General features: G+C 51.0%; 1 protein-coding gene across 1 annotated transcript in view; it reads left to right on the top strand.

Annotated features, from left to right (window-relative positions):
• The window catches only part of MYO18B (myosin XVIIIB), a 242,094-nt gene that overhangs the window by 145,399 nt on the left and 69,751 nt on the right, over window positions 1–26,944 (top strand). Inside the window, exons 34-38 of the mRNA XM_042961553.1 lie at window positions 16,366–16,479; window positions 17,756–17,872; window positions 20,612–20,695; window positions 21,783–21,920; window positions 24,677–24,862. Of these exons, the coding sequence (XP_042817487.1) occupies window positions 16,366–16,479; window positions 17,756–17,872; window positions 20,612–20,695; window positions 21,783–21,920; window positions 24,677–24,862 (639 nt within the window). The remainder of the gene's footprint in view (window positions 1–16,365; window positions 16,480–17,755; window positions 17,873–20,611; window positions 20,696–21,782; window positions 21,921–24,676; window positions 24,863–26,944) is intronic.

The raw sequence follows: 26,944 nt of genomic DNA, 5'->3' as shown, positions 1-26,944 counted from the left end.
AGATAATCCTTACCATAACCACAGGAGGTGGGTACTTCTATTATTGACCTGTTTAATAAAGATACAATCTCTGAGAGGTTGAGTAACTTACCCAAGGGCACACAGCAATATATGTCCGAAAGCTGTGAATGCCACCAGTTCTGTGTCCATGCAACTTGGCCGGTACAGTATGGGTCCTATTAACATTGAGCACCTACTATGTACTAGGCTTTTCTGTGGTGTCTTGGGATCCCCAAACTTGGCCGCACATCAGAGAACTTAAGCACTGCTTAAAAATCACAGATTCTGGATCCCACCTCCAGGTAGTCTTTTCTTTGTCTTTCTTCATTAAGTCTGGGTTGGCACCCAGTATCTACATTTTTTAGGACTGGCATCTGGGAATCGCGGGCCTCATTTATCTCTCAAAACACCCTTTCCAGTTCTGTGGTGACACGTCCATTTCGTAGACGAGAAAACTGATGGCGAGGTTACCTTAGTGGGACAGACCTTCATTCGGCCGTCTCAACATTAATTAAATTTGAGTCAAGAGGACTGGATCTGGCAGCTGCTAAACTCGTGACGTTCAACGCGCAGCGTGACCTCCCAGAGACTTTTTCCCAAAGTGGAGAGTTCGCGTCGCTTGATGGCCCAGTGCTTATGGGGGGCTGATGAGGTCAAAGCCGGAAGGTTCTCGGGGGGCTGATGAGGTCCAAGCAGCAAGGTTCTCAGAAACATGACCACGCCCTGCTGCCCTTCTAGCTCAGTTAGGAAGAGCCCAGAGAAAGGTTTACTCTCTCAGGGCACGGACAAGGGAATCGCTTGAATGCACCTATTAAAAAACTCATGCATTCAGCAAATATTGATGTGGTCTGAACTCTGGGACCCATGGGAGGCCAGGCTGCAGGGATAAGGAGGAGACAGTGGGGGGGGGTATGTTGATAGTTGGGTTTAGTGAGCGTGGCTAAGGGGTTTAGGTTTTATCCCAAAGGTGATGGGGAGCCATAGAGAGTTACAGAGTAGAGATGGGTGTGGTCAGATGGGCATGGGGATTCCAGGCCCCACCTGAAGCTCTGATGTGCGGTGTGCCAGGCCTAACCAGCAGCATGGGAGAGTTCCCTTAGAGCATCTTCCAGAATCTCTGGATTCTGCCCTTAGTGGACAGGCATCCCCTCGGCCCATTGCCCCGGCGTCTAGGACCCCGAGAGAATTATTTGGCTCTTTTCACCCAGTTTCCTTCCACTGGGAGCCTTGGATATATCTCTGATAATACTGTGGTTTAAGACCCTTGTGATAAATCATAGAAGAGTCCTAGAACTTTTGGCGTTCAAATCTTGCCTCTGCTGCCTAATTAGCTGTATGATTTGGGGTGAGATATCCTGTGTTGCAGCCTCCTTTTCCTCATGTACAAAGGGACATGAGGGACGCCTGGCTGCCTCAGTCACTTAGGCATGAGACTTCAGCTCAGGTCACAATCTCCCGGTTTGTGGGTTTGAACCCCGTGTCGGGCTCTGTGCTGACAGCTCAGAGCCTGGAACCTGCTTCGGATTCTGTCTCCCTTGCTCTCTGCCCCTCCCCCGCTCTCACCTTGTCTCTCTCTCCCTCTCTCTCAAAACATTAACAAAAAGTCTTTTTAAATAAAAAGGGGCATGATATTCCCAGGCCCGGGGCTGGTTTAAAGAACGCTGACTGTGCATTTGCAAGAATTCTCTAAAATAAAAACTTGAAGACCATGATTTTTAAAACGTAGAGCTCCCCGCTGGCTCCCTCGTCCGAGTCACAGGGGTTGACTGCCCAAAGACTTTGGTTTCTGGGAAAACGATTTTACAAGACCTCGTAGCACAGACTAGGCAGGGCGATGTGTGGGGATGATCTAAAAACACCTGTTCTTTAGGAGCAATTACTAATTAATTCCCATGGAATGTTTCCACTGGAAACAAACTAATCTGGAGACAGAAGCAATCCCAACAACCAAGATACGTAATTGAGATCATCGCCGTGCGTAAATAACATCTGTGAGAAGCAGATGCTGGCACCTGGCTCCCACAAGACCCTGAAGAGGACGTTTTCTCCAGGATACTGGTTGCTTTCAATTCACGCCTTTGACCTTCGTCTCTTCCCCCAAAGGGAATACGGTATTTGCTTTTTGCGAAATGGAGACCCCCAAGCTCTTTCCTTTACTTCATTCATACTGGGGACCGTGTTCCCCCTCTTCCTGCTGAGTACAAAGCTGTCACCAAGTCTCAGTCATTGTACCCCCAAATGGCCCTTCAATCCTTCCCCCTTGACACCCCCTACCCCCGCCACTGATCACCCACCATCAGTATTTCTCATGCTGGCCCCTGGCCTGGTCCAAGCAATCTTTCTGCCACCCGATCTTCGGAGAAAGAATTTTAAAATGTACATACAGTCTTGGCTTTTTGTGTTCGAGATCCATCAGTGGCTTCCATCGTCCTCAGAATACAATGCAGGTTCTCCAACGTAACCTTTACGGGTGCCAAGTCCAGCTCCCGTGCTCGTGACATGTCTGAACAGCAGCTTAGGGACAGCTTGGGGTCGCTCACACCTGTCTCATCACCTTCCCGCCTTTGCCCAGGCTGTGCCTTTGGCCAGACTCCTGCTTCTCTCTTCTGAAGCCTGTTTGCCTGGTGACCATCTAGTTCTCTTCCTTTTGTTTTTGTGTTTTTTTAATGTTTATTTATTTTTGAAAGACAGAGGGGGAGAGAGAGACAGAGTGTGAATGGAGGAGGGGCAGAGTGAGAGAGAGAGAGAGAGAGAGAGAGAGAGAGAGAGAAAGAGAGAGAGAGAATCCAAAGCAGGCTCCAGGCACAGAGCCCGACGTGGGGCTCGAACTCACGGACTGTGAGATCATGACCTGAGCCGAAGTCAGACGCTTAACCCAGTGAGCCAGCCAGACGCCCCCGTCTAGTTCTCTTCTGAGCTTGGGTGTGGGCATCATTTCTGGGAGCCATCTCTGACCCCCATGAGCTGGCTGAGGGCCCACCCCTCTGGGCTGTCACTGTCTGCTGGGTTTACCTCTGGGGTGGCACATTCTCTCGCAGTGTATTCCGAGGGCAATGGAAGCCACTGATGGATCTTGGACACAAAAAGCCGAGACTGTATATAAATTTTTAAATTCTCTCTCTGAAGGTCGGGTGGCAGGAGCATTGCTTGGACCAGGCCAGGGGCCAGCAGACATGAGAACCCCGCATGAGAAATACAGGGGGTGGGTGATAAGTACGGCAGTGAAGGGGGAAGGATTGAAGGGCCTTTGGGGGGTACGATGACTGAGACTTGGTGACATTCTCTCGCGGTCACCACCCTTGCTTGCTTGTGTCCCCCCTTTACCATCCAGCTCCTTCAAGGGAGACACTGGGCGAATAAGTAAACATACGAAGAGACTGGTCCAAAGTCACAAAGGTAGTAAGAGATGAAGCTGGGATTTGAACCCACGGACATCAACAAAAGGCAGTTTAAAGCTGCTACTACCCACCCCCCCATGAATGTATCTCCTGTCGGCCCTCTGCCACCTCCAGGTCCTCACGTCCCTGCGAGAATCCCGGGGTGCTCCTACAGGCCCTTCCACCGGGGGAGTCCAGCTCAGTTTTTGTCCCTTCGGGGGGGCCCCTTGAGCCTGGTGTATCTTCTACGTGAACTCCCAGCCACGGCTAGGCAACATCCTGAGGCCCCCCCCCCTCGGCCCCCACCACTAGTGTGCAGAAGACCGATAACCCTTGATTCATCCCCAGTGCCCTTAGGCAGGACGTTTGTCACCACGTGTCACCCATGCTTCCACGAGACATTGAAAATAATTAATAAGCTCTGGGAAGATGAGTCTGATGGGAATTTTTCGTGTGAGCGAGCACCTTCCTCCCCAGCCAGGAACCACAAGACAGGTGGCCTGGGTATTTTATTTGAAGAGACAAAAAAAATTTTTTTTTTTCCTTTTTAAAGATGATGTTGGAGTGAATTGACTCAATATTAACATAACCTCCTGTCAGAGGAGATAAAAACCAAATTGTAATTGGGTGAAAACATGGTTATCGCGGCCCGTTTACCCCACAAATATTGACACTTCCAATGCTGTTACAAATGGAGAAAGGCTGGTTTTATGATAGGCCGGGGGTGCTGTCTACGCATCTCCCCAAAAGGACCCGTGACGGTTGAGAGCTGTGGAGGGCCAGGCCCCCGGAACAGCCGGCCATCCCCCAGCGTAATCACAGACGTCTTCACAGTCATGATATTGGTGGCAGGCATGCGGCTGGTTCGGGACCAAGCGTGGGACCAAGCGCTTAGATGCCATGACTTAATTTGCAGCCCCCCCCCCCCAACCCACTTGAGTGTAGTGAACGCCATGTGAGCAGGACCTCTTCTGTTGGGGACCAGAGTGCAGGAGTGAGTCCGCACACCGCAGGTGCTCTGTGGATCAGTGGGGACTCCCAGGATGGGCCGTGAGTCTCCATGGGAAGCAGCTCCCTCATTTCAGGTAGGAGGGAGCCCAGCATATAGGAGACTTGCCCAAAGTCACAGAGTTTGGGGGGAAGTGGGATTTCTTTTTTAAATAACGTATTTCGAAAGAATTTCAAGCTTAAAGTGGCAAGAATAGTTAAGACGATGCCTGTTTGTCCTTCATTTAGATTCATCAATTTGTGGGGCACCTGGGTGGCTCCGTTGGTTAAGCGTCCAAATCTTGGTTTCCACTCAGGCCATGATCTCACGGTTCGAGAGTCCAAGCCCCGAATCAGGCTCTGGGAAAAGCCTGCTTGGGATTCTCTCTCCCCCACCCTCTCTCTGACCCTCCCCTGCTCTCTGTGTCTCTAAGTAAATAAATAAACTTTAAAAAAGATTCATCAGTTTGTAACTTTGTACTACGTTTGCTTTCTCATTTTTTCTCATTCTGAATCCTCGAAAAACCAGTTACAAACACAATGCCCCTTTGTTCCACTCAAAAGGGAAAATTTCACATTGATAAAATACTGTCTTCTAATCCAGAGGGTCAACGAACTATGACCCACAGGCCAAATCCAGCTCAAATCTGCCTACTTGTTGTTGTTGTTGTGTGTGGTTTGTTTATTTGTTTGTTTTTTTGATTTTTCTTTTTACCACAGCCTGAGAGCTGAGAATGGTTTTCATGTGTGTGTGTTTTTAATTATTTATTTGTTTTGAGAAGGAGAGAGAGAGAGAGAGAGAGCGCACAAGTGGAGAAGGGACAGAGAGAGCGGGGGAGAGAGAGAGAATCCCAAGCAGGCTATGCACTGTCAGCACAGAGCCCAATGCGGGGCTCAGAGTCACGAACCGTGAGATCATGACCTGAACTGAAGTTGGGTGCTCAACCGACTGAGCCACCCAGGTGCCCCTGGTTTTCATGTTTTTAAATGGCTACATTAAAGTAGTTAGATAGGTGGGGCTCCTGGGTGGCTCAGTCAAGTGAGTGTCCAGCTCAGGTTATGATCTCACGGCTCGTGAGTTCAAGCCCCGCATCGGGCTCAGTGCTGACAGCTCAAAGCCTGGAGCCTGCTTCGGATTCTGTGTCTCCCTCTCTCTCTGCCCCTCTCTGGCTTGTGCTTGGTGTCTGTCTCTCAAAAATAAATAAACCCTAAGAAAATTTTTAAAAGAAAAGCAGTTAGATAAGTGTGGTACCTACATACAGATATCTATCTAAATCTATATGTATATGTATATGTATATGTATATGTATATCTAAATCTATATCTATATCTATATCTATATCTATATCTATATCTATATCTATATCATCTATATCTATACGATTCAGATTTTGTCCATTGCCCTCGTCAATGTTCTTCACAACAAGTTTTCTCCGTGTTCAGGATCCAACACAGGATGCAGAAGTGTTTGTGCTTCGTTTTCATGATGTTATGGCCCCTCAGTCTTTCTGTCTCTGTCTTTCCTGATGCTGGCACTTTGGGAGGGGTTCACGCCAGCCGTGTTTGCCCTTCCATTCAGGTGAACTGGAATTTGAGCCCCTGTCTTTGTAATGTCGGAGCCTTTGGGTTTTGTGCAGGTTTGAGGGTGTTCCTGGGGCATGGGACTTCTGATTTTAAAACCAGAAACGTCCCCGGCAAACAGGGGGGAGTCGCCCATCCTAGGGCCGGCATCTCCAGCACCGAGGAGTTGTGAGGAAGATAAAGGAAGGTACCCGTGGGTTTCGGGGAGGGGGGGGGATGATCCAGATGCCCTCTTGAGTGCCTTTTCTCGATTATCTGCTCGTTGTTGCTCTTTGGATGGATTTCTACCGTCCACATGTGTTGGCCGGTGTTTTGGGTTTTTTTTGCTCCATTTATGCGTGGAAGATTTACTGGTATTATCGTATGTCGCAGTTGGTTCATTCTCCTTGCTATTTCTGAGACTATATCACAATCTAGCCATTGTGTTGTTGATGGGCATGTAGGTTGCATCCAGATTTTGATGATTAAGAATACAGCCTCTGTGGGCATTTTTTTCCCCGTGTTATTTTATTCAGGAGGCAGGCGGGTGTGTGTGTGCATCTCTGTAGGGTGTAGACCTAAAAGTGTAGAATCTCTGGGTCACAGTACACCTGTTTCTTTAACTGCGGTCGATGTAGCCAAATGGTTCTCCCGAGTGTCCGTAGACACGTTTACTCCGGCCAGCCGGATACGACAGTCCCAACGGTGTCCCCTGTGGTCAACACCTGCTTTTGTGAGTTATTCACATCCTAGCCGTTCTGAGGGAGGAGGTGTTCCGTGGGTCTGTTTTGCATTTCCCCGACGAGTAACGAGGTGGGTCACCTTGTCGAAGTAGATGGACCATTTGCATGGCTACTTCTGCCCTGTTCAAGCCGCACGTGCCTCTTTCAAACTACTGGCTCTTTTTCTTAGTGATTTGTGAGATATGCTGGATGTAAAACTCTTCGCTCGTAATGTATATTGCGAATAGTGTCTCCCACTTTGCAGACAAACTCGGGGCATACCGCTGCATTCTCTTAGCTTTGCCATTTTACGAACAGAAGCTCTTCATTGCCAGGTAACCCAACTGGTCAATCTTAGGTATCTTGGAATCCAAATTTAAAACGACTTGGTCCAGCAGAGGGTGTTCTGGTTAGCCGAATGTTCTGGCTAAGTGAGCGCGGTGGTGCAGGATGGCCGGAAGCCCACCACCCTCTACCCGGGTCTCTAGCCTGGACTCAGGATCCAGCCCTGGAGGTTGGCTGGACACGTCTGTGGTCACTCTCTACGCAGGACATTTCCTCCTGCAGGGGAGGGTCCTGCCCACACAGCCTGCCCCTCATCCTTTGTGTGGAGCTGGCTGTCTGGACTCCGGCCGGTGTCTGGGTCAGAGACCTGTGCTCGGGAGGAGCTGGGAGCGGCCAGGCAGCAGGTGGCTTCCCGAGGGGGTGTTCAGGGCTGGCTCAGGCAGCAGGGGCAGTGGGCTGCAGACGCGGGCAGCCCCGCCCCTCCCCGGACTGGAACAGGTTAGTGATGCACTGAGCTGACCTCTTTCCTTGGCTCCCTCAGCGCATGTGCGTGCAGCCCCTACTGTGTGGGGACCCAGAGGGGAGCGAGCCCCAGGTGGCCTCCAGGAGCCCATTATCTAGTGGGAACACGGGGAGGTACTCAGACAATAACACTATTTAGGGGAGCAATGGGGTGCTGGGACAATGGGGTGCTGAAAATATAATAAAAATGAGGGCATGATAGGATGGGGGCAGGGGAGGCGTTTTATGTGTACCTTATCCTGCTTTTCCAAGGTTTTCTTTTTTTTTGGAGAACATCAGGGTACGCGAAAGCCACTGCAACCAGAGGTGAAGGCAAGAAGGAAATTCGTAAAGTCTGTTTAATCATATAGTACCTGAGCAGTCCTTAGATCCTATAACGCAAAATTAGGAAGGACTCTTTTTTTTCATTTTAATTTTTACTGAAGGATAGTTGACGTACAATATTATATTAGCTTCAGGTGTACAACCTAGTGATCCGACCATTATATGCGTTATGAGATGCTCACTGCCGTAAGTGTCGTTACCTTCTGTTACCGAGGAAGGACTCTCAAACCCTCAAAGAAATAGACTCCAAACAAGTGAAAGGAGGTCTGTTTTACTCAGCAGGGGGGAAGCCCAGGCCACAGGGCTTACAAGAAAAGGCTGTGGGTTTAAAATTCAGGTCCGGTCCTGGCCCCATTCACCACTTACAAGCTGTGTGATCTTGACAAGTTAACTAACCTCTCTGAGCCTCAGTTTCTTCATCTATACAATGGTGGTGAAAGTCCCTACTTCAAAGAGTTGTTACGTGTTGCAAATAACATATTCGTGGTAAGCATTCAGAGACTGGTTATGATTAGTCCACTACTAACAATGATTATTTTTACTCTGAGGAGGATGGAAACCAGAAAGCATTTCGATGCATCAATAAATAATGATGCACAGGGTAAGCAAGACGATGGAACGTTTAATATATGCTCAAGTCGTTTGACCAAGGACACAGAGAGTAACCACCAGATGGTCTTAGGAAGTTTCCCCTTGGGGCCACAGTCATCAGACTTCTGAGCCGGATAGACCATTGGTGGACCTGGCCTGACATTTTTAATATGTTTGCATTTAATAAATTTGTTCGATATCAGGGCTGTCTATAGTTTGAGATGCCGCTAATTCCCTTCGGGGGAAAGCCTTCCTACCGAAGGTTAATTCTTCCGAGCGCCCTGACGGGATGTCAAGGCCTGGGATGTGTCGAGATCAGCCCGCCAGAGTCACTGTGTCTTAGAACGCTTGCCCGTGGCATTTGCGACACAGGATTCTTAAATCCTGCGAGTTGCTCGGCCAGACCCAGAAATCCAAGTTCTAACAGCTCTGCCAAAACATCAGCATTTTCCCCTCTCCCCGCCTCATTCCATATGTCTGGCCCACTCATCTCTGGCTTAATAAGTCCAAAGCAAACATTTTCGCCAGGTATTTAAAGCCGGCAGATGGCTTTGCATAGGCAAGTAATATGCTATTCATCGGGTTGTAGTTGATGTATATGTGATGGGAATCTCAATCGCCCTCCCAGGGAGTGCAGGGAGGGGAGGAGGGAGATGTTGCAGACAGCACTCCGCAGATGAAGTCAGCAGCAGGGAAAGGCTCCTTGCGGCATGGGCTGTGTGGTGGCCCAGGAAGAGCAGGGGCTTGGAGTCCCATCGGCTCGGATCTGATCCGGGACGAGTCACTTCCCCTGCCCGGGGTTACCGTTTCCCCATTTGTGGGCTGAGGCCTGCCTCGCAGGGCAGTTGTGGGCTGTGGTGGTAATGAGCAGCGAGGGCCCCCAAGGTGCCTAGTAGAGTCGGTGTTGGAGAAATCTCATTCCCTCGTCTTTTTCCCACTGAACAATCAGGAAGGGGGGATATTTATCCCCCTGTGAGGAGGGATCTGTACACAGAATAGGCAGACAACGAATGATTGTTATCCTATCCCAAGGTTTGGATCGAGCTACTTTGGTCCAACACTTTTAGCAGATCAGTCAGCAAACACTATCACCAAAGGTTTTTTTTTTTTTTTTAATTTTTTTAATGTTTATTTTATTTATTTTGAGAGAGAGAGAAAGAGAAGGGGAGGGGCAGAGAGAGAGAGAGAGAGGAAGAGAGAGGATCCCAAGCGGGCGCTGAGCTAACAGCGTAGAGCCCGATGTGGGGCTCGAACTCGCAAACTGGGAGATCATGACCTGAGCCAAAATCAAGAGTCGGACGCTTAACGGACGGAGTCACCCAGGCGCCCCTGCCACCAGTGGCTCTGAGTGTTGACTCTGTGGCTGACAGCGCCTTCCGGCTTGGCCGGACCTAGATTCTCCAACCACGTCATTGCGAATGTGTTTCCTGCCTCAGTACCTTTGATGTCACTTTATATTCTCAGGCCGTCTCTTCTTTCCTGCTGGGAAGGACTGCCAGACACTCCGACCTCACATCCTGCATCACAAAGAACCAACTTCGGTCCTATAGTCCCCCCAAAATCCCGGTGTCTTCTAGGCTCTTACCCCACAGCTAAGCACGCTGGCGAACAGGAAGTGGTGTTCTGATTGGCTGGGCGGAGTCACATGCCCTTCTCAGAGCTTGCTAGGGGAGGGTCAGCTCTATCAGATACACTTGGACATCTGGGGGATGGTTTTTTTTTTTTTTTTTTTTTTTTTTTTTTTTTTTTTTTTTTGCAGGGGAGATGGGGTGCCGCTATCAAAAGAAGGGAGATTGGGGCACCTGGGTGGCTCGGTCGGTTAAGCGTCCGATTTCGGTTCAGGTCACGATCTCTCAGTTTGCAAGTTTGAGCCCCGCGTCGGGCTCTGTGCTGACAGCTCGGAGCCTGGAGCCTGCTTCCAGTTCTGTGTCTCCTTCTCTCTCTGCCCCTCCTCCGCTCATGCTCTGTCTCTGTCTCAAAAATAAACATTAAGAAAAAAATTTTTTAAAAAAGAAGGTAGATTAAATGCTGTGCAGACGTATCACAGAATTTCCCCTGTAAAACATCCGTCATGGGCACCACTGTTACTGGAGGAATGCAGTGCAATGGCTCAGAGTGGGTGTCATATTCCAGGTCTGCCACTTAGCAGTTGTGAGACCTTCAGTAAGTCCTTGACCTCTCTATCCTAAGTTTCCTCGACTGTAACAACAAGAATGGTTATTGACCCTACTTCAGAGTGTCATTGTGAAGGATAAATGAGTTCATACAGTAAAAGTGCTCAGAGCAGTGCCCTGAGCACAGGGTAAGAGCTCATCTTCATAATCCATGTGCATGGCAGCCCCTAGGCTTGTGCAGTGCACAACGAATACAACTGTACTCAGCAGTCCTGCTCAATGAAAATACGGGCCATTATTTCCCCCATTTTGTGAATGGGAAAATGAAAGCTCAGAGAGGCTAAGTCACTTGCTGAAGGTCGTAGGCTCATAGATAGAAATTTGGGATTGGACCCCGGTTCTGCCTGACCATTGGGTGTGCTCTTAACCACCAGGCAATGCTGTGGTAACAATGAACGTCCCACCTCGTGGTGGATGAGAAGCCATATTGGGAGAACGCACTGCCAGCCCCGTCTTTTGGTGAAAAGTGCTCAGAGCAGTGCCTGGCACAGAGTAAGAGTTGGTCATAACCAACGTCCATGACATCCCTTGTCCAGATTCATGCAGTGCTTTGATCTGTCATTTCCTCTTGCCCAGGAGAGCACCAGGCTTCAAGGACCTTCAGGGCTCTCCCACAATCCCTGGAGAGTCAGGACCTCACCAGAACAAAGCTAGGAAGCCCTTAGTTCATGCACAAGGTCAGGAAGCACGTTCCCACCTGTAGCTATAGCATAGAGAAGACTCCTAGGTCAAGGGGCCGGGGCGGAAATGACACCCGCCTGGACGCCCGCCTTTCTGAATTCGAGCAGATTCCGGGGAAGGGTGCCCGATTGAATGACACCGTGTGCAGGAGGAAGAGAAGCTTCCAGTCATGGAAGGCGTTGCGTGCTTTGTTCCACATACCTTCAGTACTGTCGTGTGGGTTTTACGAAAAACTAGATTTGGAGGAGAAAAGAAAACATGAACGTGTACGAAAATCAAGTCAGTTGTCTCGCTGGGAGCGTGCTGGGGGCCCAGCCCCAAGACAGGTCTGGAGAGAGAGGATTGTCCCCCGAACCCTCTCCGCCCTGCATCTTGGAGGTCTGGCAGGGAACCGCCCCAGAGGGCTCGTCCATGCAGAAGGATGGTGACGCAGAGCCGAAAGGTGTGAGGTGTCCCCTGCCCCCTGGGATCCTCAGTGCTTACACTGGCTACGAGGACAGGAGAGTGGACCCCCATAACCCTTCCTGAGGGGAGTCCTGGCTGCCCAACTCCCTTCTGCTCTCTGACTGCTCCTCCCGGAGTGCCTCCCGGGAAGGGAGGGCATTTTCCAAGCAGCGTTGGGCTGTGTCACTCCCCCGGAAGGTCTGATCTCAGCCCCAGCATGACTTGCCACCCGACTTCATAAAAACGTCACTCAAACAGCCCCCATATGGAAATAACGTGCGGTGAGTTATTCTTACGCCGGGTCATCCATAATGGAAAATCAGCCCGAGATGGCCCTGTATTTCTTCCCGCTCCCTAAAGTGTAATAAATTGACATTTTTAAAGCTCGGCATTTAGATGGCTTGTCAGCGGCAGCCCGGAGCCTGCCCAGTGGGGGCCTCAGGCTGGCGGGCGGCTTCTGGTTTTGCCCCTCCAGATCCTACTGGCTTGTGTGCCTCGGGTGGGCCCCCTCCCTCCTCCCTCCCTGGTCTGCCAGGAAGCCTGAAGTTCCTCCCTGCGATGGTGGGAGCCGAGGCCCTGCCTCACCCTGGTGGCAGGAACCTGACATTCTTTCTGTCATTCTCCTTGCCTCCAAAACAGGGTTAAAAACACCCATTTCGGGGCACCCAGCTGGCTCAGTCAGTTACGCATCCAACCCTTGATTTCGGCTCAGGTCATGATCTCACGGTTTGTGGGATCGAGCCCCATTTCAGGCTCTGCGCTGACAGTGCGGAGCCTGCTTGGGGTTCTCTCTCTCCCTCTCTCTTTCTCTGCACCTCCCCTGCTTGTGCGTGACCGCACTCTCTCTCAAAATAAATAAATTTAAAAAAAAAACAACAACCTTTCTTAGGCCGTTAAAGGGAATGAAAGGGGCAAACAGGAGTGACAACTGCCATTACTATTTTAGGGTTTTCTCGCTGCCAGACAGGGTGCTAAGCAGTCCCAGGGTCTCACTCACTCACTACGCAGGACTCCGTAGTGATACGGCTCTGCCCAGTTTACAGGTGAGGAAACTGAGGCACGAGGTCACATGACCAAGTGAGAGAGGCCGATCCTCCAGACCTGGCTCTATGCCAAGCTCTGACCCCCACACGTGGTGGGAGCTGGCACTTCACAAGTGCCCGTAAGTGTTGGTTTCGTTCCTCGTCCCTCGGGGATGAACGTGTTTATCTCCGGGAGGCTCTGGGGATGATGCGTGTTTCCTCGGTCCCACCGACCGCAGGGATTCAACCCCTGAATTCTGTTCCACTGTCTCTGACTGATCCAGCCCCCGGCCTGGTCCAGGCCGTCGTGACACTGCCCGGGGGGCTCCCATTGGAACACCAAGCCACTGGGTCAGCCATTCACTCTGCAACCGAGCTTTCTCTTTCTCTTAATCCGCCCTCCCCGCGCGGTCCAGACTTTCCAGAGAGTGTCTTTTCATGAGGGGCGGTGGAGCCCAGCAATGAAGAGCTTGGACTCTGGAGTCGGACGCACCAGGCTTCTCCGCTGACCGGCTGCGTGACCGCTGGGCAAGGCCTCTCCGCTCTGTGAGCGTCGGTGTCCTCATATATCAGCCAGTCCTAATGGAGGTACCCTGCTCCCAAGAGCTCTTACGGGGCTTTTCTGAAGCAAGACGGAGAAAGCACAGCGCCCTGGAAATGGTCCCCAGACAACGGTGGCAGGTGCAGCTGTTCATGCCAAAACCCATCGGGGCCAAGATGATCCTATCCCAAACCCAGCAGGAGCTAAGAATAACCCCAATAGCCATGCCCGTCTCTGTCCGGGGAGGCTCTGTGCTGCCAAAACCCTCAGCCCAGGTCGGGAACTGCTGTCCTTGTCTTTGGAACTACACTGTTCCGTTCCTGACAGTGGCTGTCGCTCGCCTCTTGGCCCCGGGCCACGCAACTTGGCCTGGCGACAGGGCCCTGTGTGATTCCTCCCTCCCTTCCACTGTTAGTTATCTGACGTCATCTCCCAGGACGGCCTACCAGCTCCTGCCCGCCCAGACCTTTTCTTCTTTGCACATACCACGGTGTGTCCTCATCGGCTGCCCTCCTTCCGGTCGTGTCCACTAAAGCCCATCCTGCCCACAGCAGCCAGGGGTAGATCATGCCACCCTCCTCCTCCTGCTCCACCAGTGGTTTCCCTACCGACTGAGGTCGGCTCACTAGCTTCACCAATGTGCCTCTCCCCCCCGCATCTGCCACTTCAGCACCATATCCCCCTCCTCCCCGTACAGCTGTCCAGCCACACTGGCTCCCTTTCTGTCCCGCAGCACCGCTTCCGCTTTTGTTCTTGTTCCTGCCTCAGGACCTTTGCACCAGCTACTTCCTCCACTCAGGGCACTCTTCTTCTTAGATATGTACATGGCTGCATCTTTCAGGTCTTAGCTTAAATGCTTCTCCTTAGTGAGGCCTCCGACTTCTGCGATAACCAGGGCCTGGCCTTGCCCTGCCACCTCCGTGCCTTGCCCAGAGGCCCCTGGAGCCTCCTGCGGGAAGATAAGACGGTGCCTGACGTGTCACCTCCTCTGTCGATGATGCTCTAACAATGCCTCCACATCACACTCCATGCGCCTCAGCTGTCCCACCCAGGGAAACGGGCTGTCCCCCACCGAGCCCACTGCAGGAATACATTGTTCTTGGGGTCTTGGAAAATGGGAGTTTTGTGGATGGTGGCTGCCGGCAGTGGGGTGGGGCTAGAACTAGAGGTGCCAGTGTGAGAAAGCTCAGGGCCTCGATTTCCCCACGTGTATAATGGGTTAACAGCTGTGCACACCTCACAGATGAGGATTACAAGCAAAAATGAGAGTAGCACCTTTCCCGGAGCACTTGACCGGAGATGTGCACATCACTGGTGACCTCCATTGTCCCCGCCTTCCATTGCCATTAGCATCATTCTAACATCTGGGCTGAGCTCCGGATATCCTGAGGAAGATATTCTCTGCCCAGTTGGGAAGGAGCTAAAAATGATCCCGGGCGGGCTCTTGGCCAGTTGTCCTGGGGTGGCCTCCACCTTGGCTCAGCTGTTTTCCTTTTACAGATCAATGGGGCGCCTTCACTTACTCGGTGGCCTTGGGGATCAGAGATCATATGCATGTCATTTCACGAGGACTCCAGCTTGCTTTTCTGTTCTGTCTTGTGAGCACGCACCTTAATATTGTTAACTGTTTTGGAGGGACCGTGGCTTGGCAGTGAGAAAATCTGCAAGTCTGGGCAATAACGAGTGGCGTCTTCACTCCTTGCAGCTGTGTGACCTCAGGCAAGGCACTGTCCCTCTCTGAGCCTTGAGTGTTTTCCTCGGGCGATCTCTAAGGGTGTTTTCTGCTGAGATTCTAGGGTTCGGAAATCAAGGGGAAACTGACAGGTGCAGAATGGACTTAGGGTTTGTGCCCAGATGTGGTTTTCTCCAACAGGGAAAGTCTGTCTTCTGGGGCCATGGAAGATAGTTGTACCTATTTTGATGGCCCCACTTTGCTAAGATAAGAGGCCTACTGTGTGCCGGTGGGTGAACATCAGATGAGACAGAAAAGGGTGAGAAAGAGAAACTTTGTTTAGGTCAGTGGCTCTTAACCTTCAAGAACCCAGGAAAAATGCTTACATGGCAAATATGTTGCATACCATTTAGAGGGGCTTTACAATTCTGAAACCTGGTTAAGAAACATCTCCTTGGCAAGTTCCCACTGACTTTTGAGCACCTCCTCCAGAAGGCCTTCCCTGGTTTCATCCTGTGTTCCCAGTGTCTCCATGGCTTTCTTCCTGTGCTCCTCAGGGAGGCTGTCCCTGCCTGTCTTCCCCACAGCGGGTGGGAAGGCCCCAGGCTGACTGCTCTCTGCCTGCACTAAGTGGGTGTCGGCAAATATTTGTTGAGCAGAGCTGGGGACCAGCTACTGGCACTGAAGCGGGCTAGCCTGATTTCATGGGACAGTGCCCGTTCAATTTTGAGTATCTCAGAGCCTGGCCATCTCAGATGCAAACACGTTCTCCTCCCCTCATTGTGGGTTGATGAATAGCTGTGAAGACAGACGGGAGGAGAGGATCTTCTGTAAATTATTCCGCCACTTGGGAGGGGCTGGGCTGGGCTGGAGGGGAAGGACATTCAAGGAGGCGGCATCATGAGGCTCTTCCCTTCCCTTCCCTCCCATTCTCTTCCCTTCCCTTCCCTTCCCTTCCCTGCCCTGCCCTGCCCTCCCCTCCCCTCTCCTCTGTTCCCTTCCCTTCCCTCCCATTCTCTTCCCTTCCCTTCCCTTCCCTTCCCTTCCCTTCCCTTCCCTGCCCTGCCCTGCCCTCCCCTCTCCTCTGTTCCCTTCCCTTCCCTCCCATTCTCTTCTCTTCCCTTCCCTTCCTTGCCCTGCCCTGCCCTGCCCTCCCCTCCCCTCCCCTCCCCTCCCCTCCCTTCTCCTCTGTTCCCTTCCCTTCCCTCCCATTCTCTTCCCTTCCCTGCCCTGCCCTGCCCTGCCCTCCCCTCCCCTCCCCTCCCCTCTCCTCTGTTCCCTTCCCTTCCCTTCCCTTCCCTGCCCTCCCCTCCCCTCCCCTCTCCTCTGTTCCCTTCCCTTCCCTCCCATTCTCTTCCCTGCCCTGCCCTGCCCTGCCCTGCCCTCCCCTCCCCTCCCCTCTCCTCTGTTCCCTTCCCTTCCCCTCCCCTCCCCTTCCCTTCTCATTCCCCTGCCTGGTGCAGCTGGAGCAGAGTGAAGCCAAGTGTGAGGACGCTTTGAAGACCCAGAAGGCGCTGACGGCGGACCTGGAGAGTATGCACAGCGAGCTGGAGAACATGACCCGGAATAAGAGCCTGGTACCTGCCCCTTCCTAGAGTTGCGGGGACCTGGGGCCAGCATAGGGCTCTGGGAACCAGCATGGGACCCCTGTGTACTCAGCACCACAAGAGGGGCCGAGGGCACTGATTGCACACTTGCTGGGTCAACACGCTGAGAGTGCAGGCATCCTATTATGAGCTGAGCACTAGAAAGCTATAAGGGCATATGTGAGGATCAGCTATGTGTTCATCTCCCCGAAGGTAGTCAAGGAAACTTGTTGTAGACCTACTGTGTGCTCAGCACTGTGGGGATGCATTCATTGTGAGCCTACTGTTTGCTCAGTACCCTGACTGGGAACAAAACTGTCTGTGGGGTGCCCATAGTGTGCTCGCCACGTGAGTGGTCCCAGGCACCTGTTGTAGCCCTACTGTGTGCTCACCACCATAACAGGGGACTTGGGCATTACGGTTGGGTTACTGCATATTCATTCTTACACATGGAGACAAGGGCATCCCTCATGGGCTCTCTTAGGCTCACTCCTCTAAGGTTCCCAGCCATCTATTAGGAACCTACTATGTGCTCACCACTGAATGGAGGAAATGAACATATATTATGAATCTAATATATGGGTGGAAATTGGGTGCGCATTTCTAAATCCCTGTCTGGGTGTACAAGGTTGACTTAAGTTTTTACTCCGCATCTAAAATCCCGAAGTTTAGGTATAGCCACAGATTTATAGGCAAAAGCTTGTCTCCAGATCCCTGTTGGACCCTTTAAGGGGAACTTACCACAAACATTCACATGCACACACACACACACACACGAATGTACACACTCACCTACAAAATTGCCAGACACACAGACAAAATAAATGCCCTCATAGGTAAAATATGCATCTAATTTTATCCATCTGCCCAATTATCTATTTATAGAGCACCTGCTGTATGCAGGCCGAGTGCTGGGGATGTCTCTGTGAACAGAACAAAGTCCTGGTTCTCGCGGAGATTACAGGGATTTGCACTCACACGTGTGTCCCAGGCACATTTAAAATGGACATAACATGTAATCCCGTGTGGGCTTACATGGACACACGTCCGTCCACATAGACACAGGCTGCCCTGTTACACATGCACATGCACGCACACACACCCAGAGCTGTCACTGACACCCCCACGGCCAGCCTCTCAGGTAGACGGTCACTCCTCTGATGCACGCACAGGCGAGCCCCCGCACTTTGCTCCTCATCGGGCCCCTGCTGTCGTCCTCCCACCCACCCTTCTACCTCCACCCCACCACTGTCCTGCCTCCCGCCAGGTGGATGAGCAGCTATCCCGGCTGCAGTTTGAGAGGGCTGACCTGCTGAAGCGCCTTGATGAGGACCAGGACGACCTGAACGACCTCATGCAGAAGCACAAGGACCTCATTGCTCAGGTAGCGACGGAAAGTGGAAGGAGGCTTGGTGGCCTTGGGCCGGGGAGGCGGGAGATATTGCCAGGGGGATGTGGTTGGGCCCCTCCTCTCTGGTCTGAGGACCTTGGAGGGTTAAATGCCACAAGGATAAATAGGGATTGTGAAATTTTGTGGGGTCCTGATAGAGGAGGATGTCACCCTTAGATGGGCGTGCATTATTGGAAGACATCTCCACCAAGAAAAGTTTTGACTTATTTATACACCTATCTACACATTCACCCACCTGCATGCCCTTTTTATATATCCATCAAAATATTCATCCATCCACCATTCTTCTGTTCATTGGTCCACTCATCCACTTATCCCCAATTTTTATCCACCCATCTACCATCCACCCACCTATTTACCCATCCATCCAGCTACTCACCTATCCATCCCTCCATCCCTCCATCCATCCATCCATCATCCACCCATCCATCCAGCCACTCATCCATCCATGCATCCATCCGTCCAGCCATCCATCCATCAATCCATCCATCCATCCATCTAAAAATCCATCCATCCATCCACCCACCCACCCACCCACCCACCCACCCACCCATTTACCCACTCATTGATGCATCCATCCACCCATCCAGCCAGCCACTCACCTATCCATCCCTCCATCCATCCATCCATCTATCCATTCATCCATCCATCCATCCATCCATCAATCCATCCATCCATCCACCCACCCATCCAGCCAGCCACTCACCTATCCATCCCTCCATCCCTCCATCCATCCATCCATCCGTCCATCCATCCATTCATCCATCCATCCATCCATCTCCCCACCCACTTACCCATTCATCACCCATCCACCTATCCTCATTTTATCCACCCATCTACCCATCCACCCATCTACCCGCCCATCTGTCTACGCACCCACCCAGCCACTCACCTGTCCCTCTATCCATCCATCCATCCCTCCCTCCACCCACTTACCCATTCATCACCCATCTACCTATCCATTCACCCTTCCATCTATTCATCTACCACTCCATACATCTATTGAGATATCCGTTCATTTATCTATATTTACTGTGCCCCCATCATGTGTTAGGTACCATGTCAAATGCCAAGGATGCCATGTTGGGCAAAAGCACATCCCATTCCTGCGTGCACGTGGCTCCCAGTTTCATGAGCTGGGCAGACCTTCTCACATTATCACCCAGAACAGAGGGAATGTTTGCAAACTGAGCTGACAGTCCAGAAAGGAAATGAACATGGTTCTGGGACTCATGACTGAGATTAGAGGTCAGGGAAGTCTTCCCTGAGGAGGTGGCCCTCAGATGGAGATCCAAATGAGGAAAAGGAGTCAGTGAGGTTGAATTGGATAGTGAGTGGTGTGGGAAATGTTCCAGGCAGAAGGAACAGCACATGCAAAGGGCTGGGATGGTGCATTTGAGAGCCTGGCAGGAGGCCAGCGAGGGGAGTGTGGTGCAAGATGAGTTTGGCAAGGCCAGCAGAGCAGGGGCTTGTGGGCCGAGATGAGTTTGGATTTTACTGTGTGATGGGAATCATTGGCAAGTTTTCTCAGGGGCACGAGCAGGAGAGAGAGGATCAGCCAGGATGCCACCCCTGGATGCACTTGTCTTGTCCTACGCTGGATCCCAGAGTCTAGAAAGAGTGCCTGGTGTGGAATAGGGCACCCAGTAAACAGCTGGTGAATGAATGAAGACTGTGGCTGGCTTGTACTGGGGAGGCAGAGTGGACATGGGCGAGGGATGGACCCAGGAGGCAATCAGGAGGCATAGTGGCAGGCTGGGGCACGGCAGAGGCTTGGGGGTGGAGCTGACAGATGAGTGAGGGCATCCCTGGCAGATTTCTGATCTGCATCACGGGGAAGATAGCCCCTCCAGGAGTAATGAGCATCATCCCCACATTGTACCCCAGAGGGGACCCGTGGTACAGTGCCTACCAGGCTTCAGGTGCATCCTCCCAAGATGGGATCCGTGGGAATTTCTGCTAAACAAGGAATAACGGTAACAAAAATAACCACTGATATATTTCATCAACATTAAAACAGCCATCACCAAAATAGCCTATGCCATCTTCTACCTTTGTGAATCACACCTATTTGGGGTCAGAAGGGAAATTTCTTCATTTGATCAGTTATAAAAGCAGTGTACTCCTATGCGCGTTATAAATAATTTACATAATACATAACATGCAGGAAATAGAAAGTGAGGGGTCTGCCTTCCCCCTGGAATCCCTCTCTTCGGAGATAATCATGCTTAACAGTTTGGTTCTACTTTTTTTTTTTTAAAGGATCTTTATAGTCTCCACCGCATTTAATCTCTGAACAAACCCTACGTGGAGGAGCTAAGCAGAGACTATCAGCCCATTTTATAGATGGGGATACTGAGGTGCAGAGCGGGCAAGGCCAAGTCTAGAATCCCAGTCACTTGACACGCAAGAGTTCTCTTCCCTCAGTATCTGGCCCTACCGCTGTGGCCAGCCCATTTCTGTCTGGGCTCTCAAGGGTATAGAACAGCATGCCGGCAGTTGACCAAAGCCATCGGCTTATATAACGGGAGTGACTCAGCAGACATTGAGACGAACAATGTCGGAAGGATGTGAGCAGTAACTTTCTGGAACGAGCCATTGTGTCACAGGTTCTGAGAGTCTTAGACATCTGGGGGTGGGGAGAAGGGATTTCCAGCAGTAGTTTCCCCGCAAAGCCTCAAGGTGACATTTTTTTTTTTTTTGTCTCACCAGTCTGCTACTGACATTGGGCAGATCCAAGAACTACAGCTGCAGCTGGAGGAAGCCAAGAAGGAGAAACAGAAACTTCAAGAACAAGTATGTGCTCAGAGCCGCCACAGTGCGGAGACGAAAGGAAGGGTTCCCTCTGGGACCTCCCAGTTTGGATCCCGGAAACTGTCACTCACTCATTCATTCATCCATTCACTCAACTTCGGTTGTGCACCAAAGGAGTTGAGAACGATCCCAGCAGACACACACACACACACACACACACACGCTGACTTTTGCTCATGCCAGTGTGGCATCCAAAGACGCCCTGTGCAGTGAAACTCATCAGCCATTCAGTGCAAGAGTTTCCCCCTCCAAGAAATGGTTCCAAGGGGAAAGGGACGGTCTGTGCAAGACAGGACCATTGTCCTTTGTGAAATCTTCCTTTCAAGCCTTATTTCCTCCAAACACCCCTGAATTTCACTCATTAGCTAGGGCTGCTATCATCCATGGGATTCTCAAAGCACTTCTAAGGTCTGTCGCCTGTGCCTGCTTAGAGTTTCTATCGAAATGACAGAGCCTCAAGCAAATGTCCATGGGGATGAGTAATACCAAATACCAGAAAAATAATAGCAGCAGTAGGCATCTGTTGGGTATTTATCATATACCAGGCGCTAATCGCCTTCAATCCTCAGACAAAAGAAAGAAAGAAAGAAAGAAAGAAAGAAAGAAAGAAAGAAAGAAAGAAAAAGAAAAAGTAAGAAAGAATGAGCTCATGGAAGGGACCCGGCCTGCCCAGGTGCATCCGGCTGGAGAGTGGCAGAGCCTGGCTTTGAAGTCTGGTATATATGCTTGGCTCCCAAGCCCACTTTTGGTTGCGTCCTTGGGTGCTGAAGCTCGCGGCTCACACACTGGCTTTGCCCCCTTAGCAGAGCAGGGAAAGGAGGTAAGCAAAGCACTGACTGAGTCTTGTGTTGGATGCAGAAGACACAGGAAACATCACCTCCAGCATCTGAGACGCAGGGGCAGGGTCTGGCATGAGGGGATCGGCACTTGGCACTTGTGTCTTTAACATGTATCACCAGAGCCAAGAAGGAGGCCGTGGCAATGGGCCTGGGGCTGAGTCCGGCATATGTCTCCATTCTGGGACTCAGGGCCAGCAGGTGGCCAATGGATCTTTTGGGCTCGTTCCCAGCTGCAGGTGGCCCAGATGCGCATCGAGTACCTGGAACAGTCCACCGTGGATCGAGCCATTGTCAGCAGGCAGGAGGCAGTCATCTGTGACCTGGAGAACAAGACGGAGTTCCAGAAAGTGCAGATTAAGAGATTTGAGGTATGCGCGGACATGTAAATATTGCTCGTGCCTAGAGCCGTGGGGCTTTCGTGTAAGCTCCGTCCGTCCTCTGACCGTCCCTCCATCCACTCATGCCTTTCTCTGGATACACATTCCTCACCCGTCTCTCATCCGTGTTGCTTCCCCCATTCCCTCCTTTCTGCCTTCCTTCAACCACACGGTCCCACAGATAACTATCCATCCAGCCTACCCACCTCATGTATCTCCATCCACGTCCATATGCCATCATTCCATCCATCACCCTCCTTATGTCTTTTCTTCCTTCCTTTCTCCATGCTTTCTTCTCTCCCTCTGTTCTTTCCCTTTCTTCAGACCTTGACCCCTCTGTCCGTGTTTTTATCCATCAGTCCTGTTCTGCCTGTCCCCATCTGACCACTCATGCACTTATGCACCCAACACTCACTTTGAGCAGAAATTTATTTTGCACCTAGCGTGTACCAGGCTCTGTTTTAGGCACATGAAAGACAGATGTACAAAGCAGATTCTGCTTTTCAGAAACATGGAGTTTTGTAGGAGATGTGAGTAAAATAGGTACATAAATACCCATAATATGGACAGAGGGCTGTGAGGTTTGGGGGGCAAGGAGGTCTTTTCAAGCTGAGGAATCAGGGAGGCCTCCAGGAGGAGGTGACATTGATGCTGGACCTTGAGCGGGGCAGGTAAGACGTGGATGGGCTGGGGTGAGATTCAGTGACAACATTCACATTTAGCTCTGCAGGCCAGCGACATGGACGTCACCACTGTCAAAGTTGTTTGTCATTAGCCACTCCCCTGGATGTTCACCACAGCCCCGTAGGGAAGGTAGGATAGGCCTCATCGAATGAACTACAAGGTGTCGGCAGAGAGGTCGAGGGACCTGTTCAAGATAAAGCCGTTTAGTGTCAGTGACAGGAGTAGATGGACCGGGGATAATCACTCTCCCCTGGTCCCAGGCTGTAATTTCTCCGCAGTCAGCTGGCTTAGCCACCGGACGATGGTCCATCTAGAAATGCGAGGCTGAGGCTGCGTTCCTCACTTTGAGCCATTCTTCCAATCCCCCGTTGGGCACTTTGTCTCTAAGAAGGCTGTGTGCGATGTATGAAGAATGGAGAAAGATCCTTCTTTGCCTTGACCCTCAGAGCTTCTCAGAGCTGCTCAAGGGATCCCTCGAGGCATAATCGTCTCTGCAGATCACCATGGAACTTTGATCTACTACGCTTTAAGTTTATATAATGTCAGGCTATATCCGTTTGCTTGAATCTAGCATAGTCAAGCGATAGCAGAAAATAAAATAAAACTATGATTTTAAAAAACCCTTTATGTGGCAGATTCCATATCCAAATTCCCTTTCCCCTCTGCTGTTGTGACTTGAATTTAGTAGAATTCCAGGCCTCGGGGACACCTTTTGAGAACTGTTCTTCTTCCTTTTAACACCCCCCCCCCCCACCCTTTGAAATTGTTACCAAACTCCATTTGAAAGGCGAAGGGCAATTGAATTGTAACGCTTTTCTTCTAAACCATGATTCAGTCTCAGATCTGGAGAGGGGCTCAGCGCCTTGCTCAAGGACCTGAAATATTCATGTGGGCTCCCTTTTAGGTCAACACTGGAGTATTTGCCCATCAGAATCGATTGGCTGCAGGCATGTTGGCCAACTAATGAATTCTGCAGAACAGCCCTTGGGTTTGTTTTCTGTAGCACTGGTGATGCCCACAGCTCTCTTCTATTTTTTCATTGTGTCCTCTTGGCTTTTCCCCCTGGAAAGGGAAAAATGCCATAAAACATTAGAGCTGAGGCTCAAGGGACCTTGTTTGACCAAAACCTCCTCACTTTACAAATTGGGAGACCAAAATCCATACTAGGGAAGGGGTTTTGATTTCCCAGTGTAGTGTTCTCCCCACTGCACATCTTCATAAAATGATGGGGGCTGCTGTAAATAGTAATAATTCCCAACTTTTGGGGCGCCCGGGTGGCTCAGTCGATTGAGCGTCCGACTTCGGCTCAGGTCATTATCTCGCGGTCCGTGAGTTCGAGCCCCGTGTCGGGCTCTGTGCTGACAGCTCCGAGCCTGGAGCCTGTTTCAGATTCTGTGTCTCTCTCTCCCTCTGACCCTCCCCCATTCATGCTCTGTCTCTCTCTGTCTCAAAAGTAAATAAACATTAAAAAAAATTTTAAATAGTCCCCAACTCTTATCTAGAATGTTCTATGTGCCAGGCACTGAACTAAACCTTCTGCAGAACTTAACGTTTTCAAGTCTGACATGATCCCTAGGACATAAATACTGTCATCATCTCTGTCTCTCAGAGAGGTTAAATAACCTGCCTAAGGTCACACAGCCAGGAACAGGCAGTTGGGGGATTGAACCTAGGGCATATTCAAAGCCAGGGTGCTCAGCTGTATGCTAGGCTGCCTCTCTGAATAGCAATTATCATTTGCTAGGTTTTTTTTTAAGTTTATTTATTTATTTTGAGAGAGAGAGAGAGCACAAGCAGGAGAGGGAGAAAGAGAATCTCATGACCCGAGCCGAAAATCAAGAGTCCGTCACTCAACCAGCTGAGCCACCCAGGCGCCCCTCATTTGCTAGGTTTTTAACATAAATTATTTGTTTCGGTATCAGAACTCGGGATTGTCGTCCTGATTACCTTATACAAGGTCAGGGAGACTCAGCAAAGGATTTCTCTTGCCGGAGCCCCCTGTCTCGGGCGCCTGGCCTCTAACTCCACGGTGCACGTGTGCTCTCCACACCGCCTGCCTCCAGGTCCTGGTGATCCGGCTTCGGGACAGCCTGATCAAGATGGGCGAGGAGCTCACGCAGGCGGCCAAGTCCGAGTCCCAGCAGCGGGAGAGCAGCCAGTATTACCAGCGGCGCCTGGAGGAGCTGAAGGCGGACATGGAAGAGCTGGTGCGGCGGGAGGCGGAGGCCAGCCGCAGGTGCATGGAGCTGGTGAGTGCCCAACGCTGGCTCTCCTGCGATGGAGGGTTTCAGGCGCAGGCGTGCCCGCTGCCTGCTGAATCGGAGCCCCCTGGGGCAGGTCTCAGGCCTTTGGGAAGCAGGGAGACACCGGAAGGGGCCGGGCGGAGGATCCACGCTGCTATTGGCTGCAGAGCCTGGGGGCGGCCCAAAGTGGGCCAATGGCATTCACTGCTGCTGGATGGGCTGCCCAGCACGTGTACATGTCAGATTCCAGCCTTTCTTTTCCTGCCTCGTGCTTTCCACTCCAAAGGCAGGAAAGCCTCGTGGGAAGAGGAAGGCATCAACATTGACTAAATGCCCAGCTTGCATCACGTCTTAACACCCATATCATAAAATCCTCATAACAGCCCTGTGAAGTCAGAATTATTATCCCCATTTTACAGATGAGGAAACTGAGGCTTCAAAGGGGTGAGATAACTAGTCTAATGTCACATCTAGGAACTGTCAGAGCTGTTTCTGGGCTAATAACAGCAACAACAAAGATAAAAGTACTTCCAGGTAGGTACTATTCTTATCTCCACTTAGCAGCTGGGGAAACTGAGGCAGGGGGACAGCAGCACGCCAAATGGAGGCTCAGAGTGGTACATACACTTGCCCAAGGCTACACACACACTAGTAAGAATTCGAACCCAGGCTTGTCCAACTCTGTAGTCTGTGTTTTCATTGACTAAGCCATGCTCTGCTCCCTGGTGTGATTTAAAAATTTGTCTCCTATCCTGACCAAAAAAAAAAAAAAAAAGGAAGAAAGTAAAATAATAAAAAAATAAAAATAAATAAAATGTAGAGTTTGGCATTTTATTAAATTTCATAGGGAGATAAAAGGGGAAAAAAGGTAAGAATTTGTATCTTGCCCCATGGGAAGGTTTCTCCCATCATGCACTGTATTTTTCTAAGAATGATTCCTTGCATGGATCACAGAGCATCTCAGAGAGCTGGCTTCTCCTTTTCCCCACGAGGTCTGATGTCCCTAGAGCTCCAGGTTTCTGCTTCTGTGACCCGGGAGACATCTGGCACCCCCTTTGCCTGCCACCATAGAGCCTTCACTGAGACAACCCACCACCTGCCAAGGCTTGGCCAGAAGGTCCCTAAATCACGGTCTTTATCTCTTCCCGCCCTGTCCATTCTGGTTTTGTGACAGGTCTCGCCCACTTGTCCGCCTGCAGCGAGTATATTTCTCGGGCCACTGCCTGCCACGGCTGGTGTCACTCTCATAAGCTTTGCCCTTGACAAGCCATCAGGCAGGCTGTTGTGTGGGGGGAGGTGAGGCTCCGCACAGAGACCCAGGTTCCCAGACAAACCCCAAGCCCCATAACTGGCAGTTTCCCCGCCTCCCATGGCCAGGGAGAGAGAAAGGCTCTTTCCTCCAGTTGACAGAATGACTTCCTCATTCACCAGCCCTGTTTCTCATGCAGCTGAGTTCCCCACCTGCCATGTCTGGCTGGAAGCGAGAGAACTTCCCAGCCCATCTTCTCTGACGTCTTCTTTAACCGGCCAGACCCCCAGGCGTGCTGGCCAGATCAGATAGTGGCTGTCTTCCCCTTCTCTCTGCTCTCCTGTTCTCCCTCTCACTCCTTTCCCTCCTTCTCTTCTCACTTTCCTGTTCTCTATCCCCATTTCCAGGGACAACTTAAGATCTTTTAAAAAAAATTTTTTTTAACGTTTATTTATTTTTGAGAGACACAGAGAGAGTGAGAGCAGGGAAGGGGCAGAGAGAGAGGGAGACACAGAATCCGAGGCAGGCTCCAGGCTCTGCGCTAACATGCTGACAGCAATGAGCCTGATGTGGGGCTCGAGCCCACGAACCGTGAGATCATGACCTGAGCCGAATTTGGATGCTTAACAGGCTGAACCACCCAGGCACCCCAGCTTAAGATCTTTAAAGGCCCTGAAATGCTGAAAAGATTATAGTGCACTCCCCACCCCCCCATATAGGAACCAAAATGAAAACAAACAAAAAACTGTAAAACACAAAGCTTGTGTGTTTGCTGAAATGAGACCTGTATGGTTCTCCGCTTTCCGATTGCAAGATGCTACATAAATTTACCAAGACGA

This window comes from Panthera tigris, chromosome D3 (genome assembly GCF_018350195.1).
Source record: "Panthera tigris isolate Pti1 chromosome D3, P.tigris_Pti1_mat1.1, whole genome shotgun sequence".
Lineage (NCBI taxonomy): Eukaryota > Metazoa > Chordata > Mammalia > Carnivora > Felidae > Panthera > Panthera tigris.
The sequence above is the reverse complement of the archived record's forward strand: the minus strand, read 5'-3'. Positions and strand labels throughout refer to the sequence as shown.